General features: G+C 52.5%; 2 protein-coding genes across 11 annotated transcripts in view; one reads left to right on the top strand and one right to left on the bottom strand.

Annotated features, from left to right (window-relative positions):
- Positions 1 to 3,661, bottom strand: part of CLCN6 (chloride voltage-gated channel 6) — a 35,249-nt gene extending 31,588 nt beyond the window's left edge. For 2 of the 3 annotated variants that reach the window (XR_014780172.1, XM_084786716.1), the window contains exons 1-2: positions 3,546 to 3,661; positions 2,547 to 2,606 (exon numbers count right to left, since the gene is read on the bottom strand). Coding sequence is in view for 1 of the 3 variants with exons in the window: in XM_084786716.1 (XP_084642842.1) it covers positions 2,547 to 2,606; positions 3,546 to 3,632 (147 nt within the window). In the remaining 2 variants the exon portion in view is untranslated. Of the gene's footprint in view, positions 1 to 2,546; positions 2,607 to 2,997; positions 3,399 to 3,545 lie in introns of those variants that run through there. The other variant, XM_084786717.1, reaches the window with a different exon arrangement.
- A 182-nt stretch (positions 3,662 to 3,843) lies between these two features.
- Positions 3,844 to 20,602, top strand: MTHFR (methylenetetrahydrofolate reductase; the record flags this gene model as incomplete). Of its 8 annotated transcripts, none has more annotated exons than XM_084786730.1 (12): positions 3,844 to 3,992; positions 6,766 to 7,011; positions 9,141 to 9,379; positions 10,076 to 10,186; positions 14,465 to 14,658; positions 15,333 to 15,583; positions 15,805 to 15,939; positions 16,039 to 16,219; positions 16,456 to 16,638; positions 17,431 to 17,532; positions 19,596 to 19,715; positions 19,889 to 20,602. In XM_084786730.1, the coding sequence occupies 12 exons, from the start codon at positions 3,844 to 3,846 to the stop codon at positions 20,102 to 20,104; spliced, it is 2,127 nt and encodes a 708-aa protein (XP_084642856.1). In that variant the 3' UTR covers positions 20,105 to 20,602. The 8 variants fall into 8 exon arrangements, with proteins under 8 accessions (XP_084642856.1, XP_084642857.1, XP_084642861.1 ...); XM_084786731.1 differs by having other exon boundaries at positions 6,769 to 7,011; XM_084786735.1 differs by lacking the exon at positions 3,844 to 3,992 and adding an exon at positions 4,025 to 4,259 and having other exon boundaries at positions 6,769 to 7,011.
- Positions 20,603 to 21,373: the final 771 nt, after the last annotated feature.

A 21,373-nucleotide genomic window follows, 5' to 3' on the forward strand; every position in this document is an offset into this window, starting at 1 on the left:
GTCAAAGGCTGGAAATCCCCCTCCAGACCTCCCGTCACCAGGGGCAGATGACGGAGACAGAATCGCAAGGCAAGAGGAAGATCTAGTCGACAGCCCCAGCTCTGTCTCTGGCAACTGTCTGTTCTTTAAACTCACTCATCTATCCTCCAGTAAAATCCATGGAAAATCCAATAAAGATGCTTCTATTTTAAATGTCAATAAATAAATAAACAAATAAAGCCAAGTACTCTCTGAAGTGGTCTATACTCACCTTCCCTCTCCCCTCTCTCCTGCTGTGCCTAGCGCACGCTGTGCACCGGTCTAGCGCACGCTGTGCACCTGCCTTTCCTCTCTTAATCCAGCCTTGGCCAGTTTACTTCACTCCAGGGAGGCTCTTTGTCCTATACCAGGGCTTCACAAACAAGCTGCAGTTGTCCAGAGAGGCAAGTCTACAGCAGCAGAAAAATTAAGGTCTGCCTAAGACGAGAGTGCTGTTGGTACAAATAGAATGCTGGGTTGGACACCATCCAGGGCTACATAGAGTGGCCCTGTCTTTTAAAAAAAAAGAAAAGAAGCCAGGCACAGCAGTGCACACCTGTAATTCCAACACTTGGGGAGCCAGAGGCAGGTGGATCTCTGTGAGTTTGAGGACAGCCAAGGCTACACAGAGAAACCCTGGGGGCGGGGGGTGGAGGTAGAGAAGCCAGGCGTGGTAGTGCATCCCTTTAATCCCAGCACTGCACTGCACTCACATGCACTTATACGGCCCCACACACAAATACACATAATAAAAAATAAATCTTGCTGGGCGTGGTGGCGCACGCCTTTAATCCCAGCACTTGGGAGGCAGAGGCAGGTGGATTGCTGGGAGTTCAAGGCCAACCTGGTCTAGAAAGTGAGTCTAGGACAGCCAAGGCTACACAGAGAAACCCTGTCTTGAAAAACCAAAAAATAAAAATAAATAAATAAATAAATAAATAAATCTTAAGCTGGGTGGTGGTGGCAACGCACACATTTAATCTCAGAACTCAGGAGGCAGAGGCAGGCAGATCACTGTGAGTTCAAGGCCAGCCTGGTCTACAAAGGAGTCTAGGACAGCCAAGGCTACACCGAGAAAAACTATCTGGAAAAACAAAACAAAACAAAACAAGAAGAGTGCTGCTCATGATTGTTATTGAGTATGGACTTCCTGGAATGAGGAAAATGTTCTAGAATTGACTAGTGTCTGCTGTATACCTCTATAGATGCACTAAGAACCACAAACCGTGGCAGCACATGCCTTTAATCCCACACTCGGGAGACAGAGGTAGGTGGATCTCTGTGAGCTCTAGGACAATCTGGTCTGTAACGCCAGTCCAGGACACTCAAGGCAACACAAAGAAAACCCTGTGGGGTGGGTTGGTGGGATGATCTACATTACCTGGATGAACTGTATAATCTGTGCCCTAACACCAGGCAACACCAGGGAATCTACTATCTGTGTCACCCAGATGCAGCACTTTCTCTCTTCCTCTAGGACTGACCCTCTGTCTCTGCTATGTATACTGTTCTTTGGTTTAAGCATAGAGCCACACCTCCACCCCCACGTCCACAGCTGAAACCGTTCGTATTTTGTTTTAATCATTGGCATTCACATATATAATGTACATTAATGATATTCATGTTTGTCCCCTATTAGCTTCGCTTGTTCCCTAGCAAATTTTTCCGGTAAGTTTTGTATAGGTGTCTTGCTGTTAGGGTTATGAATGAAAAATTTGAGGTCGGGTGGGGATATATAACGCTCTGTCTCAAATTTTTAAAAAAAAATTTTGGTAGAGGTTGTTTGTGTCTTTGTCTGTTTTCTTTTTTTCTGGGTTGACAGAAATGTACCACCATACCCAGCATCTCAACAGAAGAGTTTTCTAGTTGATCCTTAGATACAAGCTGAGCAGACCTTCCTGATTATGTGTCTGAATGAATTTGCTCTTATGAACATAAAACAAACTGTTCTCCACACACTTGTATGTAGAGATGGTTAATTGGGAAATATTATGGAACCACATGGAAAAAAACCATTTACCCATGAAATTAACATGAATGTGCTACCAGCCTAAGGCAAATGAGCTACAAGGCCTTTCCATCTCAGCCCCCTCAAGTCCCCTGCTGGACTAAAGGGGCACCACAACATGTGGCCCCACACTCTTAAAAGTTCCATACCTGAAACTGGAAACTATAATCAAGAGTAGGTCAGAACAGAGAGAGGCAAGGCCTATGAGCTGGTGAGCAGGACCCTGTTATGAGGACTCACAGTGAGGAACTTAGGGCTGAGTCTCTGTCAGGTATAAAGGGTTAATAATGGCAAACTCGCTTCATATCCGGGCAGAACTGTTAACCACCAATGCCAGACCTTGTGTGGGGCTTAGGGGGGAAGAAAGGACTTGCTAGGCAGCATTTCCCAGGTCAGTTATCTCTTTCTCCCTCTCACTCCCTGGGGCAGAAGAAGGTCAAAGGTGGTCTCTGGTTGGCGGTCTGAAGCAGCCAGGCCTCTCACTGCTTCAGTTACCAGAGACAGCATGGGAATACCTCACCTCATAGTCTTTCCTGGGAAGGATCTCATCCTCCTCTTCCTGTGTCTCCCCGAGGATGGTCTAGAAAAACAGACAGAGACCTTTTTATGGTTAAGGGTGGAAAGACGGGAGTATTAGTAAAATCTAAGTCAGCTGGGAGCATTATCAAAGAGAAACAAGATTTTTCCTTTTTTTTTCTTTCTTTTTTTTTTTTCCCCGGTTTGTTTGTTTTTTGGAGACAGGGTTTCTCTATGCTATCTTGGCTGTCCTGGACTCACTTTGTAGGCCAGGCTGGCCTCGAACTCACAGCAGCCCGCCTGCCTCTGGCTCACAGGGGCTGGGTTAAAGGCATGCGTCACCACGCGCAGCGGAGAAACAAGATTTCAAAAAACCCACTTGGGATGGATATTTAGTCACCACCTAAGCTGTACATTTCTACTGATTGACATATTCTCCCAATCACAATGCTCACCTTCAGGACACCTGGAAGATGTCTGATGGCAGCTTAGCGAGGAGAAAATTCTGGTTTCACTTGACAATAGACCGAATATGAAATCGGAGGGAACATAGCAACTCTGAGAGCACAACTCAAGTTTTCCCAGGTTGCCTTGCAGGGAGAAGCTGGATCATCAGTGACCCAGAAAGAGTGAAGGATACAGTGGGGGGGGGGGGGAAGGCTGGAGAAACTAAACCAGCTTGCACGAGCATCAAGTCCTGCGAAAGGGCACATTCTACAATGCTTGCTTCATTCAAAACTCCTTTCCGATGGAAATAAAAGAAAAATACGGATAGCATTAGCCCAAGCTGGTCGAGATCCTCTCTCAGTCCCCAGAGAGATTATGAGAAAAGAATTCTGACTTGGGCACGCGAAGGGAGGCGGATGCTTCCAGAACCCAGGCAGCGGTCCCCGGGCCCCACCCGCAGCCACCTGCCGGCGCAGCTCGGCTCGGCCCCACCCCCGGCAACGCCTCTTGCCGTCCCTTAGCAACTGCCCCCTTCCCCAGCCCAGCCGCCACTCACCAGCTCCTCGGGGGTGCGGCTCTCGCGCTCACCGCAGCAGCAGCACCATCTGCAGCAGCAGCACACAGACCCCCTGCACCCCGCCATCTTCCTCTTTTCCTGCCACTCCGGACCCCCTAGGCCAACCCCCCCCTCCCACCCAGGATCCGCGCCTCACGTGACTGGCCCCGGGAGAGTCACGTGGCCCTCTGGCGCTTTGGGTACGGAGACAGGGAGTGGCTGCCGACGGGTGGAGCGAGAGCCCGCGTCACAGGACGCAGTGCCTGGCTGGCTTCCCAAGAGACCTCCGGGCGCGGCCATGTTGGAGGCGGGACTTCCTGTCGCCCTCTTTTGTAGCTTCCGCCTGCCGCTCGTCCTGTCTCCCTTAGCAACCGGCAGCTGCGCCCCCGCCTCCTCCGCAAATGCTAGAGAGGTGGCTTTCGCATCCGCCGGCGTTCTGACAGCTGGGTGAGTAGCACAGAGACTAGGGCCACCGCGGAGGGATTCGCTGAGTCCTTGTGGGCAGGCAGTTGGAGGCTGGCCCGCCCTCTTCACGTGAAGGCTCCAGACTCTCCTCCAGCCTAGGACTCTTTAAGTGGCTGTCATCCAAGCCCTACTGCGTGCACGAAGGTATCCTATCCTAAGGTTAAAGGAGTCCTTGATCTGGGGGCATACCCGGCCCCCGGAGCCGTACGGAACCAGCATCCCCGCCCCGGCCTGTGACCCATTGACCAGGTGACCTGATTCTCATCCCGCAGGCCACCCAGCGCCAAGGTGGCTGCCAGCCATAGTGTCTAGCTCTCTAGCTCTGCGCTCACTTTCTATCCAGCTATCTGGGGTTTGTATTCGTTTGGTTGGTTGTTTTGTTTTTCGAGACAGTTTCTCTGTGTAGCCCTGGCTGTTCCAGAACACTGTCTATATATAGATCAGGCTTGGAACTCAGAGATCCACTGCCCCCCAAGAGCTGGGCTTAAGTGCGTGTGCCACCATAGTCTTTAAACTAAACGCCTCCCTGACAGCATCTGGAAAGGTGTAGTGGACCACTGACTGGTCTTGCTGCCCAGGTGTCCACAATGCCCTACTGTGCACTGACGTCTACCACAATGCTTCTGGGAGTGGTGGGCTCAGTGTTTGGCAGTCTAAGTAAGTGATCAGTAGATGGCAGAGACGTGTGGAGGCACTGGAAGTCTGTGCCCAGAAAGAACCAGCTGTTAACTACTCTGGCAGGCCCTGGGGATGCCATGGGCAGGATCATCCCTGGGTCCCGTCTCAGGCTGGGGACCAGACAGTAGAAGGGTAAACAAACTTGTTGGTCCACAGTCTCAACTTTGTGTGTTGTGGGATCCCAACTAATAGTGGATAATTGGTGGGTGTGTTGGTTGAAATATGGCACATATCAGAAATGCTTAAACCATACCGGGTGCGGTGGTGCACGTCTTTAATCCCAGCACTTGGGAGGCAGAGGCAGGCGGATCTGTGTGTTCGAGGCCAGCCTGATCTATAAAGCAAGTCTAGGACAGCCAAGACTACACAGAGAAACCCTGTCTTGGAAAGGAAAAAAGAAAAGCTTAAACCTAACCAAGCATGGTGGCACATGCCTCTAAACTCAGCGCTCAGGGAGGCAGAGGCAGTCGGATCTCTGTGAGTTCGAGGCCAGCCTGGTCTACAAACAGAGTCCGGGACAGCCAAGGCTACACAGAGAAATCCAAATGCTTAAACCTTGGAGCAGTTTTCTACATGTGAGTCAGCTCCTCAGGTTTTGTCCCAGTGGTGAAACGAGGCCTATACCTTGGAGGTAGGAGGACGGTTCTCCACAGAACGAGACTGGTATAGATGGATTAGGAATAGTGTTGGCGCTAAGTAGGAACAGTATTTAGAATCTAAGAGAGGAAGGAGCAGTGGGTTTCTTCTGATTCTTTTTTTTTTTTCCGAGACAGGGTCTCTCTGTGTAGCCTAGGCTGTCCTGACCTTGCTTTGTAGACCAGGCTGGCCTCGAACTCACAGAGATCTGCCTGCCTCTGCCTGCCTCTGCCTCCCAAGTGCTGGGATTAAAGGCGTGCGCCACCATGCCCTGCTCTTCTGATTCTTAAGGACCCACAATGGTACACTGACTTAGAGATGGAAGTTTCTGGAAAGGAATGAACCTGACCCGGCAGTTCCACTCTTGCTCCACGTCAACACACAGATATCCACTACTGTGTGTTTGCTCATTACCCTGCAGTAGTAATATTTGTTTTGTTTGTAGGTCTTTGCTATTTCCTGAGCAGACAGCATTATGGCCCTGTGCCCCATTAGCCAGGCTGTGACCACGCTGTGGCCAGGACTGCGTATGTGGTAGCACTGTGGTCACTGATCCCTTTGACTTCATTGGTGTGTTTAGGGAGAACTGCTGGCAGGGCAGGCACAGATGGGGACAGCCTTTGTTCAGAGTTGGACATAAATCCCTAGCCATGGTGACTTCAGCGTGCCTGCTTCTGCAGCCCAGCCCTGTCAAGTGTCTTTGCAGTTGTGTGATCTCGGGCAGTCAGGCTGCCTAGCCATGCTGCACAAAAAAACCTATAACACGTTCCAAGCGGGGCCAGCTGCAGTGAGATCTTCTTTCTTAGGAGGGGGAAATCCAGTAATCCTGAATGACTGATAGCCTAATCTCCACTAACCCCTGCAGTCCCTGCCTGCCACTTGCCCCCGCCCTTCCTCCGCCTTCTTCGCCTTGCGCCTGAGCCCTCTCTCTAGCCTGGAAACCTTACTCCCGCCCCTTTGCATGGCCCCAGCTTCAGCTCTTTGTCACAGCTCCGCCCAGTTGGGCACACCCTCCAGGAAAGGTTCCTCGGCTCCTTCCCCACTCACTCTGGGTCTAAGCTGACCAAGATGAACCATCGAGGAGCCAGGGTCCTTCCAGCTGGGCACTGTTACCCATCCCTGGGCATGTGGGCCTCAGAGGCTGGCTGCATGACGTTTTCTGTGCCACCTTCTCTCAGGTAGCAGTCACCAAGGATCCATGAGCTGAAGGATCTGTGAGCGGCTCAGTACTTAGTGGGAGGTCTTCATACAAAGAGCCAGACGACAGCTTGGGGGCAAAGCCCAGGGAGCCTCTGGCTAGGAGCCACACGTGTCTCACCCTTGCTGGCTCCCTTGCTACTTGAAGCAGTGTCCGCCACTAGAGCTGGCTACTCAGGTGTTGGGTGTGCATGGGGTTTGGCTACCAACCCTCTAATGCCCCCCCCGCCCCCACCCTGTACAGCAGGAATCCAGCCATGGTGAACGAGGCCAGAGGAAGTAGCAGCCCCAACCCCCAATCCGAGGGCAGCAGCAGTGGCAGCGAGAGCTCCAAGGACAGTTCAAGATGTTCCACCCCCAGCCTGGACCCGGAGCGGCACGAGAGACTCCGGGAAAAGATGAGGCGCAGAATGGACTCTGGTGACAAGTGGTTCTCTCTGGAGTTTTTCCCTCCTCGGACTGCTGAGGGAGCTGTTAACCTCATCTCGAGGTGAGTAGGGAGGCTGAGTAATGGGGGGTCGGCAGAGGGGGACCAGGAGCTGCCCTTTAACCCGGCAGGGAAAGGCATTGGGGAGGGGAGGCAGGAAGAAGCAGAGGCGAGGCAGAGAGTTTGGTCTGCAACTTAGAACTTCTGGTCTGTGAAAGTCCCTCGGATACAGCATGAGACGTGCTTTGGACGCGCTCTTCAGTAAGCCAAAAATGTTCACTCTCAGGCTGCATTCTTTGGCAGAGCTTGGGGAGCTTAGGAAGTCAACAAACCGCAGCTCAGGAAATGTGTTGAGCTAGCCGGGTGCTGGGAGTGTGCTTTTCCAAATCAGGGACTGCAGGCTCTGTGATAGCACTTCTAAATTCCAGTTCCTTTCCTTCAAGTGGGAGAGAGCTTTGCTAGATCAAGAGACCCCTGTGCAGCCGGGCGTGGTGGTGCACGCCTTTAATCCCAGCACCCTGGAGGCAGAGGCAGAAGCAGAGACAGGGGGATTGCTATGAGTTCCAGGCCAGCCTGGTCTACAAAGTGATCCAGGACAGCCAAGGCTACACAGAGAGACCATGTCTCAAAACAAACAAACAAACAACAGAGACCCCTGTGTAACACAGAGAGGAAGGAAAGCCAGGCAGAGTGGTAACATCCCAATCCCAACACTCAGAGGCAGAGGCAAAGGATAACTGTGAGTTCAAAGCCAGTTTAGGCTACTAGAGTCCAGGCTAGCCAGCCAGGGTTACATAATGACACCCTGTCTTTTAAAACAAACAAACAAAAAAGGGCGGGTTGGGGGCGGGGCAGAGAGGGCTGATACAGCTAAGTTGATAGAGGGAATATGTAGCTTGCGGAAGCACTCAGCTTGATCCGTAGAACTGCACTAACGGTGTGGGAGCATCGCCTGTAATCCCAGCATGCAGGAGCCAGAGGCAAGGTTAGCTTTGTCAAGAGCCAGGCACGGTGGCACACGCCTTGATTCACAGCACTTGGGAGGCAGATCTCTGTGAGTTCGAGGCCAGCCTGGTCTACATACTGAGTTCTAGGACAGCCAGAGCTACCCCGTGTGACCCTGTCCTGAAATGAAACAACAAACAAAAAACATCCTCAGCTACATAGAGAGTTTGAGGTCAGTTCTGGGCTACATGAGACCCTGTGTCAGAAACAACCTCAAAGCTGGGCTGTGGTGGCGTACATCTTTAATCCTAGCACTTGGGAGGCAGAGGCAGGCGGATCTGTTCGAGGCCAGCCTGGTCTACAAAGTGAGTCCAGGACAGCCAGGGCTACACAGAGAAACCCTGTCTCAAAAAAATAAAATAAAATAAAATAATTAATTAAAAAAAAGAAGGAAAGAAAGAAAAGAAAAGGAAAGAAAGAAAAAGAAAACAACCCCCAAAATTGATGTCATGTGCCACTCCCTAGGCCCTGAAATCCCAAGGCCCAAGATGTTTAAATACACCATTACAGCTTTAACCCAATGCTTGTTCCCCCAAAGGCTTTGAATCTAGTTCAGGAACTCAGCCTTGCTCTGTGGGACTATTAGCTGGTGCGGGGAGGCTATAGTGGCAACGCAAGCACCTTGTGTCTGCTGATCTCTCTCTGCCTTCCCTAAAGTGAGACCCTCCGTCCACCCCTGCCGAGATTCCCAAGCTCTCAGCTGTCACGTCCTAAATTTACCCAAAACCAGTGTGCTTGTGTTCCGAGAAGCATCTGAGAAGCACACGAAATAGACATTGGTTCAGTGTGATGATCGTAATGGTGTCCACTGAGCTCAGGCCCACTCAGCTAGCTGAACCAGAATCTTGGGGGTTTTTTGTTTGTTTGTTTGTTTTGTGTTTTTCTTTTTTTGAGACAGGGTTTCTCTGTGTAGCTTTGGCTGTCCTGGCCTCACTTTTAGACCAGGCTGGCCTCGAACTCACAGTGATCTGCCTGCCTCTGCCTCCCGAGTGCTGGGATTAAAGGCGTGCGCCACCACATCTTATAAACAAAGACACTGAGGCTCAGAGAGATGCTCTAGTAATGTGCCTGGGAAGTAAACACAGCAACTTGCCTTCTATGCTGCTCCAGCCACCCCGCCCCCAGGGGGGATGAGTGAGCATGCTGCTTCCCCTGGGAGCCCCACTTAAGGAAGGAACCCCCTACAGGTTTGACCGAATGGCGGCAGGGGGCCCCCTCTTCGTAGATGTTACCTGGCACCCAGCTGGAGACCCTGGCTCAGACAAGGAGACCTCCTCCATGATGATTGCCAGCACAGCGGTGAACTACTGTGGCTTGGAAACCATCCTGCACATGACCTGCTGCCAGCAGCGCCAGGAGGACATCACAGGCCATCTGCACAGAGCCAAGCAGCTTGGCCTGAAGAACATAATGGCACTGAGGGGAGGTGTGGCACCATCACCCCCACCCCTTTGGGTTCTTGCTTTCCCTGGGCCCCACACTAAACACGGGCAGGGTCTGATCACTACAGGAGGATCAATGAGCGCTGTGAGTAGTGAGTCCACCGTAGACTCACATAGATGGGGTGGCCTCTTCTTCTTGATCTGGATGCACAGTTCATCTGGGATGAGGCTGGTTCTGGGAGCCCTCGGCCCCAGTTATACAGTGCCATCAATCAGTCTGGGCGCTGTCTGGGCTAGTCCCAGGAGCACCTGCATGCTTGCTGTCTTCAGGCCACTCAAATGGGACGAGGGAGGGGCCTGTGGCCTCTGCTCCTCACCACAGGATCCCTTCTCATGAGTAGACAATCCACCCTGAATTTAGGCACTTGGAGAGAGTGGAAGGGTGCAGAGGGTGCCTGAGCACACCCAGGCCATCAAGGTAAGGCCAGAGGCCTTACAGTGGAGAGCCACACCTCTCCTGGTCCCTCCACCAATAGGGGCACCTGCAGAGTTGGCCTTAGTAGGGATTTGACAACTGGCCCCTGCCCTCCACTCCTGCTTGCCAGGTCAGCTAGACTTGCACCATAGGGAGTCTCTGCTTTTGAAGAGCCCTCAGCCAAGTGTAGGGGTAGATAGAGGGAACAAGAAGACTCTGGAGGTCAGGGGACACCCAGTGACCATGACCTCCAGCAACCCTGCAGACCCTGTAGGTGACCACTGGGAGGCTGCAGAAGGAGGCTTCAATTGTGCCACAGACCTGGTGAAGCACATCCGGAGCGAGTTTGGTGACTACTTTGACATCTGTGTGGCAGGTGAGTGGGGACAGGATGCGAGGCTAGCCAACCAGGTTTCAGTCAGGCCGCGCTGACTGGGTGGATAGAGTGGGGGACACAGGGGTGAGCTGAATGGGATCGTTCTGTGTTCATCCTGCCACCTGCTCCCCAAGCCGAGGGATGGGGGAGTGTTAGTTATGAAGACTATTCCAGGGACAGGAGAGTCAAGAACTGAGACCTTCTTCATTCCCTCTGTACCCACAGGGTCCCAGGCTGGCTTCTCACTGAGAATGTGCTGTTTGAGAGGCCCTCAGAGACACACTGCTATGCCTGAGTCTTGCTTCTGTGTGTAGTGCGAGCCCCAGACAGCCCCTACACTGACTGTTCTCAGTGTTAGCTCTCAGTTCCTAGGAAGTAAGACTCACACTGGCTCAGCTCTAATGCTTGCTGGAGATTGTGGGGAGGGAAAGGGACAGGTGGGGGGGGGGGCAGGTAGAGGAGGAGGACACAAGTTTAAAGCCAGCCTGAAACTGGTCATAGAAATTCAGAGCTAGAGCTGGGTGGTGGTGGCACACACCTTTAGCCCCGAGCACTCGGGAGGTAGAGGCAGTTGGATCACTGTGAGTTCGAGGCCAGCCTGGTCTACAGAGTGGGTTCCAGGGCAGCCAGGCCTAAGATAAGAGAAACCGAAAGAAAAGAAATCGAGAGGTGAAGATTGGTGCTCGAGAGCTTGCCTATGTGTGCAAAGTCCAGGTTCCATCAGAGATTGCTTGTGTGTGCAAAGTCCCGGGTTCCGTCAGAGACTGCTTGTGTGTGCAAAGTCCCGGGTTCTATCCCCAGCACTGAAAAATTAGATAAATGAATAAGTGCCTATATTCTGGAGTGACATTAAGTAGTTACATTTATTTTATTTATTGTATGTGTGAGTGTACACGTGAGTGGAAGACAGAGACCAACTTTAAGGAGTCAGCTTTCTTTCCACTGTCAGCCTTAGGAGTCAGACTCAGGAGGCCATGCTGGACAGCAAGTGCCTTCCTTTACTTAAGAAGCCAACTCATGGGCCCTCAAGTAAATAATTTTTTTTTTTAATGCAGCTTCACCGGGCGGTAGTGACATATGCCTTTAATCCTAGCACCTGGCAGAGGCAGGTGGATCTCTGAGTTCAAGGCCAGCCTGGTCTATAAAGCCAGTCCAGGACAGCCAGGGCTACACAGAGAAACCTTGTCTCAGGTGGAAAAAATTGCAGCTTCAAGAAAATTGTCATACGTAAATTTGGGCTTTCTCCAGCCCCCCTGTCTGCCTGGCTCCTAGCAGCAGGGTGCATAACTAGCTAAGACTGGGAAACTGTAAACAATCGGGGAGTGGGGGAGCAGGCATTGTCAGCTCTTCCAATTGTCGACTTGTCACTGCTCCAACTGTCCCACGTGCACCAAACTGGGGACAGCGCATGCGTACTAGCTGTGGCTGTGAGGTGGTGGTGAGGGGAATGTGAGGAAAGCTGTGAGCTCACAGTTAACAGGCAGTTCTGTGCTTTGCCTGTTGTAAAGTGAGTGATAACACTGGGTGGGGGTGAGAGGGAGAGGGAAGGGGGGGAGGGACTAAAAAGTATCAAGCTTGGGATTAGAGCCTTGGCTCAGTGGCTGAGTGCTGCCTCTGCAGAGAGCTGTTTCAGCACCCACACCCTATAGCTCACAAACAACTGGAGCTCCAACTCCAGAGGATCCGCTGCCCTGGCCTGGCCTCCGTGGGCACCTGCACACACAGATGCATACACATAAAACTAAAAGTAAGCAAATAAAACATTTTTAAACTACCAAACTCAGCCGGGCGTGGTGGCGCACGCCTTTAATCCCAGCACTCGGGAGGCAGAGGCAGGTAGATCGCTGTGAGTTCGAGGCCAGCCTGGTCTACAAAGCGAGTCCAGGACAGCCAGGGCTAGATAGAGAAACCCTATCTCGAAAAACAAACAAACAAACAAACAAAAAACTACCAAGCTCGTCGGGGCAGAAAAAAATATAACGTGGCCCATCATGGGCCAATGTGGATTTGCCTGGCGATGATCAAAATGCATAGGTACCTGTGTGCTTTCAGAATTTCCTACTGGAAAGATAATTTTGCTGTTAAAAGCTGAAGTACTGGTGCCTGTGCTCTAAGCAGTTTTTATATCTATCCTTGGTGACTGTGGTGTTTTTGTTTGTTTGTTTGTTTGTTTTTTGTTTGTTTGTTTGGTTTTTTTTGTCTGTTAGTTTGTTTCCAAGACAGGGTTTCTCCATGTAACCCTGGCTCCTAGCTATCCTGGTCTTGCTTTGTAGACCAGGCTGGCCTCAAACTCACAGAGATCCTCTTGCCTCTGCCTCCCTGAGTGCTAGGATGACAGGTGTGCACCACTGTGCCCTGTAACTGTGGTTTCTTAGGAACCAAATGTCCGTATCTTAGTAAAGCCGCCTGGCTTCCAGACAGCTCCAGCTTCAGGCTGGCTGTCTGCTTAGCTCTGCTCCTGGTGGACCTCAGGCAGAGGAAGCGCTCTCTCCCTCCCTCTCTCTGTCCTGTGTGGTCTTCCGGTTGTTAATCCCATCCTCCACCACCACCACCCACCTCATTTTCCCCCTCAGTCCCTTTGAGGTTGCCTCAAAGCTGTGCTGTCTGCCTGTGTAAGGCTTCTAGTGAGTTTCCTCATTGGGAGGAGGAGTCATAAAGTTGACAAAGCCACCAGTAGCTTAGAGAGCCTCTGGTCCCATCTTCTGCATGCTCAGTTTATGCTCATCCCACTGTCCCATCCCCCATCCCCTATCCCCCTGATGTAATCAGAGTGCAAGGGAAAAATTTTTTTTTGCCTCTTTATATGTGTGTTTGCAAAACAGTAAGTAAAACTTTAAAGAAAAAATTTTGGTAAGTTAATTTTTGTAAAGATTTATTTATTTATTATGTATACAGTGCTCTACCTGCATGTACACCTGCAGGCCAAAAGAGGGCATCAGATCGCATTATAGATGGTTGTGAGCCACCATGTGGCTGCTGGGAATTACACTCAGGACTCTGGAAGAACAGTCAGTGCTCTTAACCTCTGAGCCATCTCTCCAGCCCCGTCCTTTTAATTGTTTATGTGCATTGGTGTTTTGCCTGCATGTATGTCTGTGCAAGGGTGTTGGCTCCCCAGGAAGTAGAGTTACAGACAATTGTGAGCTTCCATGTGGGTTTTGGGAATTGAACCCAGGTCCTCTGGAAGAGCAGCCAGTGCTCTTAACTTTGAGCTATCTCTCTCCAGCCCCTCTACTTATTTCTTGAAGCAAAATTTCTTTCGACAATTCTTCTTCACATAGTGTGATTTTTTTTTTAAACAATATTACTTTACACGTGTGTTTGTCCTGCCTGCATGTATGTCTGTGCACCGTGTGCATGCCTGTTGCCCACAGAGACCAGAAGAGGTTCCTGTGTAAGAGTAGTGAATGCAGCCAGGTGGTGGTGGCTCACACCGTTAATCCCAGCACTTGGGAGGCAGAAGCAGGTGGATCTCTATAAGTTCAAGGCCAGCCTGGGCTACAGAGTGAGTTCAAGGCCAGCCTGGGCTACAGAGTTAGTTCTGGGATAGCCTGGGCTACAGAGTTAGTTCCAGGATAGCCAGGGCTACACAGGGAAACCCTACCTCAGGGGAAAAATAGTGAGTGTGCTTCTAACTGCTGGGTCATCTCTCCAGCTCTGAGTCCTAACCTTTCAGGACCCTGGATTCGGAGGGATTTTAGTGTCATATATATTTGACAAAAACAAACACCACTGTTAGAGCCAAGTGTGGTAGTGCACACCTTTAACCATAGCACTTGGAAGGCAGAGGCAGGCAATCTTTGAATTCGGCCCAGCTTGGTCTACAGAGTTCCAAGCCAGTCAAGGTAACATCTCTACATAGTGAGACCCTGTCTCAAAACACACACACACACACACACACACATACACACACACTCACTCTCCAAATGCTTGCCTAACATGCATAAGATGTTGGGTTCAATCCCCAACCTAAAACAAAAACAAAAAGATGTGAACCAATGCCTTAAGTCTGGCTCCCTGGAAACAGCCCAATCCGTGGTAATATGGGGTATGGCAGTCTGTGGCCACAGAGTGCAGGCCTGATTTGCCTAGCTGAGTGAGACAGGGCAATGTGTAGCGTTTGGAACAGTCCACTCACTCCGAGGCTCATCTTCAGGGTCTGCAGCACATCAGGGAGCTTAGACACCCACAGTTCACCCAGGCCCCAGGCACTCTGTCCTCTTCGCTCCTTGAGCAGGTAGGTTGAGGCCACCTTCCGACTGTCTTCTCTCCCGGTAGGTTACCCCAGAGGCCACCCCGAGGCGGAGAGCTTTGAGGATGACCTGAAGCACTTAAAGGAGAAGGTATCTGCAGGCGCCGACTTCATCATCACCCAGCTCTTCTTTGAGGCCAGCACCTTCTTCAGCTTCGTGAAGGCCTGCGAAGAGATAGGCATCTCCTGCCCTGTCCTGCCTGGGATCTTCCCTATTCAGGTGAGAGGCTCGGGGGGGACCTCATCCCCTCAATCCCGGGCACTCCTGGGCCAGGGCTCTGGGCCCCAGGTCATGCTGAACTTTCCTTGGTGGAACTCGGTGTCCGTCTGGTATTGTCCGCACACTACATTTGTTATGTCAGTTGTGGCCGCTCAGGCAGCAATGGTGTCTGTAAAGGGCTTGCTTGTACTATGGCCTGCAGACAGATGTCACTCATGACGTCTCATTTCTCTCATCAGAAATTGTCGTTAAGCTGAACCCGATGGTCTGCGCCTGTACTCCCAGCATTCCAGGGGCAGAGGGAGGAGGAATAGGAGTTTAGGGCCAGCCTTGACTCTCAGCACAATTGAGTCCCCAGACCCCACTTGTAGCCATTCTGATGTGGCCACCTGAGTAGAATCTGTAATTTAAACCTTTGGTTTGGCAGATGACTGGCTGTGAGGCTGGGAATAGCTGAGTTAGGTGACTGCTGTGTTGTGCTCAGTGGCTGGCTTAGGCTGACGGCAGGAATGCAGCAGGCAGCTCTGGGACTCCACAAATGGGGGAGAAAGCCCCGCAATACCACCTGGCTTTCCCAGGTCTCTCCCCATGAGACTAATAAGCCAAGAGACGAGGAAGGGAATAAAGTGGAACCCGGGCCAGAGATGACCCCATGCCCCTTGTGTCTTGGGCAGGGCTACACCTCCCTTCGGCAGCTCGTAAAACTGTCCAAGCTGGAGGTACCACAGAAGATCAAGGATGTAATTGAGCCAATCAAAGACAACGATGCTGCCATCCGCAACTACGGCATCGAGCTGGCTGTGAGCTTGTGCCGGGAGCTGCTAGACAGTGGCTTGGTGCCAGGCCTCCACTTCTATACCCTCAACCGAGAGGTGGCCACCATGGAGGTGCTAAAGCAACTGGGCATGTGGACTGAGGACCCCAGGTAAGAAATGGAAGCTGGGGGACATTGCACGAGAATCAGGGCAGCAATGGTGTAGTGCTGCCCCTCACTGATAAGGAGGCCCGTAGGTGCCCCAGCTAACGGGGTTACCCAGGCCCCACCCTCCACCTCAGCTTCCGCCTGCAGTGCAAGTTTAGAGTAAGGTCGCAGTGGCCAGGCTTGGTGACTTTCTCTAACTCACCAGGCGTCTTCCTTCTCACCAGGCGTCCCCTGCCCTGGGCTGTCAGTGCACATCCCAAGCGCCGGGAGGAAGATGTGCGTCCCATCTTCTGGGCCTCCAGACCAAAAAGCTACATCTATCGCACACAGGGCTGGGATGAGTTTCCCAACGGCCGCTGGTGAGGACAGAAGCCACTCCTTGTTAAGAACTGCTGGTGCCTGGAGGGAGTCAGGGCCAGGGTTTACAGGAAGTGTCCTGACTGCTCTCCTCCTGCCAGGGGTAATTCCTCGTCACCAGCCTTTGGGGAGCTGAAGGACTACTACCTCTTCTACCTGAAAAGCAAGTCTCCCCGGGAGGAGCTGCTGAAGATGTGGGGTGAGGAGCTCACCAGCGAAGAGAGCGTCTTTGAAGTCTTTGAGCATTATCTCTCAGGAGAGCCAAACCGGCATGGCCACAGGGTGAGTGCGGTGGGGAAGGGAGGAAGCCACCTGGCCCGGAAGTCTCAGCCTTGGGCTGGAGATGGGGCTGAGTTGTCTCCTCTCTTGTGGATGTGCGCCTCAGCTGAGGGAAGAGGTAGGAGATCCCACTGAGGAGCCCGTGGAGTCAGAGACAGACTGTACAGAGACTGTACGAAGGGCAAACAACCCAGGCCCAGACTCAGTACTGCCCTGGCTCAGCCCTCCTTGCCCTGCAGGTGACATGCCTGCCCTGGAATGATGACCCCCTGGCGGCAGAGACCAGCCTGATGAAGGAAGAGCTGCTGCGCGTCAACAGGCTGGGCATCCTCACCATCAACTCACAGCCCAACATCAACGGGAAGCCGTCCTCGGACCCTGTTGTGGGCTGGGGCCCCAGTGGGGGCTACGTCTTCCAGAAGGTACACTAGGATGCTCAGCTATGGAGCAGAGTGAGGTAGCAGGTCACCTGGGCTCCTCAAGTATCAGTTTGTCCAGTAAAATGGGCGAGCGGGTATTTTATGTTCTAGGGACAAAATATAATAGAGCATATCAAGTCCCCTGTGTGGAGGAGGAAGGGACCAATCAGCTCTCAGGAGCTCTGCCTGCTGACAAGGTCGACTTTAATCCCAGGCCTGTTGGAGCTAAGTTGCACTCTGAAGCAAGGCCTGGAGCCGTGGACGCAGAAGACCTGGGCTTAGGTGCCAGCTCTGCTGTTTCCCTTGGTATAGCCCCAAACCTGCCTTCCTCTTCTTGGTAAACGTGCCCACCTTGCAGTATTCTGAACATTCTAGAAAATGAAGGTAAAGAGGCCCTCTGCAGACAGAAGTGCCTTGACCAGCCCTATTGGTCATTTTCATCCAATAGCTCATCCTCAGCTTGTCAGAGTGGCCACTTCTGTTCAGCTCCTAACAGGCTTTTCTCCAGTGGCTGGGAGAGGTGGCTGCCACCTCGGGCCACTCCAAACAGAAGCCCCTTGCCTTTTGCATTCACCCAACTCCATAGTTCACCCTGGTCCACGGTGCCACCTCTCAGTGGCCCACACTTGTACTGATGGGGGTCCCTTCCTGGATGGCCCGGAGGACAGGCCTGTGCCTGAGAGATGGGCTAGGCAGATGAGGTTAGATGTGGAGGTCGCCTGGAGCAGGGTGAGGGGAGGAGGTGGGGAATCTGCCGAGGAGCCGGGCTTGGTGTGATGGCATCTTCTCCCTCAGGCCTACCTAGAGTTCTTCACCTCCCGGGAGACAGTGGAAGCCCTTCTGCAAGTGCTGAAGAAGTATGAGCTCCGAGTCAACTACCACATCGTGGATGTGAAGGTAAGCCAGCTCCCGGCTAGGACGGCAGCAAGGCTCCCGCTCGCCCAGGCCCCACATGCCCAGCCCAGGCCAGGCATATTGTGCAAGACAGACAGAGCAGATGGAGGCGGGCTCCCACACTGAGGGAATATATGCAATGGCAAGTCTGTGTAAGTAGGAAAGGCAGGGTCAATGTAGGATGCCACACTGGAGGGCTTCTAGAAGGGATCCTGTGTGGGCTAAATCTGTATACAGGTGTATATGTGTGCGCGTGCCTGCAAGTGTACACACCTGGAGGCCAACAGAAGATGTCCGCTGTCCTGCTCTATCACTCTCGGCTTTATTCCCTTGAGACAGCTTCTCTCACTGAGCTGGAGCTATGCTGGCAGCCAGCATGCCTCAGCAATCCTCTTGTCTCCCCTCTCTACAAGCTGGGTGGCTTTTCACACGGGCGCTGGGTGCCAGACTTGTACAGCAAGCACTCTTACCCACTGAGCCGCATCCCCGACCCTGGCCTGAGTCAGTTTTCTTTTTTGAGATAGGGTTTCTCTGTGTATTCCTGGCTGTCCTGGACTCACTTTGTAGACCAGGCTGGCTTCAAACTCACAGAGATCCACCTGCCTCTGCTACCTGAGTGCTGGGACTAAAGGCCATTGCACCCGGCTTGGCCTAACTTTTTTTAAGGACAAAGACTAAGCAAAAGGCATTCCAGGGAAAGGCAGAGGAACAGCTCTCCACTGCTCTGCCTGCACAAAACTACAGATAGGAGGACATGTGGCCCTGAACCAGCACCAGGGGCCTGGTGTCCTGCCCGAGCCTGGAGACTACCAAAAGCAAAGAGAGCCTTTCTCCCCAGACAGAGGGGCTTGCTTCTATCTCTTTTTTTTTTTCCTTTCCTTTTCTTTTTTCTGTAGAGCAGGCTGGCCTCGAAATCAGAGATTTGCCTGCCTCTGGTACCTGAGTGCTGGGGCTAAAGGTGTGCACCACCACCGCCCTGTGCTTCCAAGGTTCACAGCAGTTAACTACAAGGGTGGCAATGATCAGGGAACCCAGTGGGGTCCTTGTGGCTCAGGTAGAAAAGCAGGGCTGCTACTGTAGGCCTGTATTAGAAGCTGCAGAGAGGCCAGGTGGGCAGCTAATTGCTGGAGGATCTTGAATTCAAGGCCTGGATGATAAGTAAATCCTGTCTCAAAAAAGGGGGGGGGGAGGGGCTGGAGAGATGGCTCAGAGGTTAAAAGCACTATCTGTTCTTCCAAAGGTCCTAGTTCAGTTCCCAGCAACCACCTGGTGGCTCATAGCCATCTATAATGAGATCTGGTGCCCTCTTCTGGCATGCGGACAGAGCACTGTATACATAATAAATCTTTAAATCTTTTTTTTTTTTTTGGAACTGGGCAGTGGTAGCACAGGCCTTTAATCCCAGCACTTGGGAGACAGGTGGATCGCTGTGAGTTCAAGGCCAGCCTGGTCTACAAGTGAGTCTAGGACAGCCAAGGCTACACAGAGAAACCCTGTCTCAAAAAATAAAAAAAAGAGGGGGGTGGGGAGGTAGGAGGCAGGTGTGGTGGCACAGGTCTTTAATACCAGCACTTGGGAGGTAGAGGCAGGTGGATCTCTGGGATTTCAAGGCCAGCCTGGTCTACAAAGATAGTGTAGGACAGCCAAGGCTACACAGGGAAACTCTGTCTCAAAAAAACCAAAAAAAAAAAGAGAAAAAAGGAGGCGGGGGCCGGAGGGATGGCTCAACCCTTAAGAGCTCAGGCTGCTCTTCAATAGGACCCAGGTTCAATTCCCAGCACTCACATGGCAGCTCACAGCTGACTGTAATTCCAATTTCAGGGGACTTGACACCCTCATACAGACAAACATGCAGGCAAATCACCAATGTAGATTTTAAAAAAAAATCACTAAAAAAGACACTTTAAAAAATAAAATAAAATAAGCAAGGCAGAATAGAAGTCCAGTCAGGACCCCTGTAGGGCTCTGGGTGAAGTGGAGAGTGATGCTCCTTGTGGTGGCAGCAGGACTGTGTACATGGGGTGGGGTCTGCCAGCAGTGGGTTGCAATGCCCTGCTTCTTCTCAGGGAGAGAACATCACCAATGCCCCTGAGCTGCAGCCCAACGCTGTCACGTGGGGCATATTCCCTGGTCGCGAGATCATCCAGCCTACTGTGGTGGATCCCGTCAGCTTCATGTTCTGGAAGGTGAGTGTGTGGGAAGGTGTGCACCCTGCTGGCCATACAGTGTCCCAAATGCCAGGCTAAAAACCATACCCAGGCGCTACAGACTCGGCCTGGGAGCCCGCATGTCTGGGCTAGCTGGGCCTGGGTTGCCAGCCCTGTTGCGCCTGCTCATGTGTGTCTGTGTCCACATGTAGGATGAGGCCTTCGCTCTGTGGATCGAGCAGTGGGGTAAGCTCTATGAGGAAGAATCCCCGTCCCGCATGATCATCCAGTACATCCATGACAACTACTTCCTGGTCAACCTGGTGGACAATGAGTTCATGCAAGACAGCTGCCTGTGGCAGGTGGTAGAAGACACATTTGAGCTGCTCAACAGGAATACCATGAAGACAGAGACACAGACCCCGTGAGCCTGCATCCCGGCATCTTCCTCTCCGGAGCCCCCATCCCTCATCTCTCCACACGTGATAATGGCAGCTAGACTGGCAGGAAGCATCCGGGCTCTGCATGGATGTGAGATGCTCCATTTAGGAGGCTGATGCTCTCTGCTCAAGCCCAGAGCCCATGTTCTTGTGGTGGCAAGCACCTCCATCCTCAAAGGGAGGAGACGAGATTGCAGCCAAGCCATTTCATCGGGGCGGCCTCTGGGAACCTATCCCTGGGTCCGTGTGAGACAGGCAGGAGACAGAGATGTGGCCAGTGAGAGCACAGAACCCCCCCCAGCTGACTAAGCACCAGGTCTCCAGGACCCAACAAGCCTTTCTTGCCACCTTGGCCCTGAGCACAGCTGCTCTCTCTCCCTTCTGCGGGACTTCTGAAGGGTGTGTCTGTACCTCGGCTGGTAATAATGTGCCCCTCAAGGGTTAAAGGCATTCTGACCCTTGACCTCAGTGGAGGCTTGCTCTTGGCCTTAGTTTCTGTTCTTTAACTGTCACAGAGCAGGACGAGATTCGCCTGAGCAGGGCCTGGCTCTGCCTGTGGCCCCTTGTGCACTGCTGTCGTCTCTGTTCAGCCTAGCCTAGGAGCTGACGCTGGCATTCCCCCTCATCAGCCCTCAGGCCTGGCTGCCTGGGACAGTGACTGAGACCTGGCTCCCAGCATGCTGCTCTTGTTTGAGTCAGAGTTGAGGGAGGAAGCCATCCAGAGAGCAAGTTAGGTATGAGTAGGGGCTTCCCTGTCCCCTAGCCTCCCAGGCCCAGACAGCTGCAGTGGAGAGCAGCCTTGGAGAGACTGGGCAGAAGCAGCCATGAGGAGGAGGTCCTGTTCCTTCCCTCAGAAGGCTGGGCTTGTTTCTGTTTATTCCTAGGGAACATTTCATAGCTGCTGCTGGGCCCTGCTTGCCCCACACCTGCTATATTTGGGCCACTGTCAACTATATCCAGGGGCACAGGCTGTTGCTAGTTCCTCTCGTGGGCTCCTGGCTACCAGGTGCTGGTGCCCCTTTTCAAAGGCCTGGAAGCAGGGAGGGACAGGAAATGCCACTTGTCTCAGGCTCCCTCCAGGGCCTGTCCTGGACCTGTCAGCCTGACACCTGAGCCATGCTCTGTGTGTCTTGACCATGCGCCCTTCCTTCTGCCCTGGCAGCCAACCCACCCTGCCTCTGTCCAAATATCCAGGCTCAGAATAGACTGGACTTGTGACCTGGGAAGCTATGCCCAGTGACCTGCAAATGAGAAGCC

This window comes from Acomys minous (assembly GCF_964271855.1).
Source record: "Acomys minous genome assembly, chromosome: 6".
NCBI classification, from domain to species: domain Eukaryota; kingdom Metazoa; phylum Chordata; class Mammalia; order Rodentia; family Muridae; genus Acomys; species Acomys minous.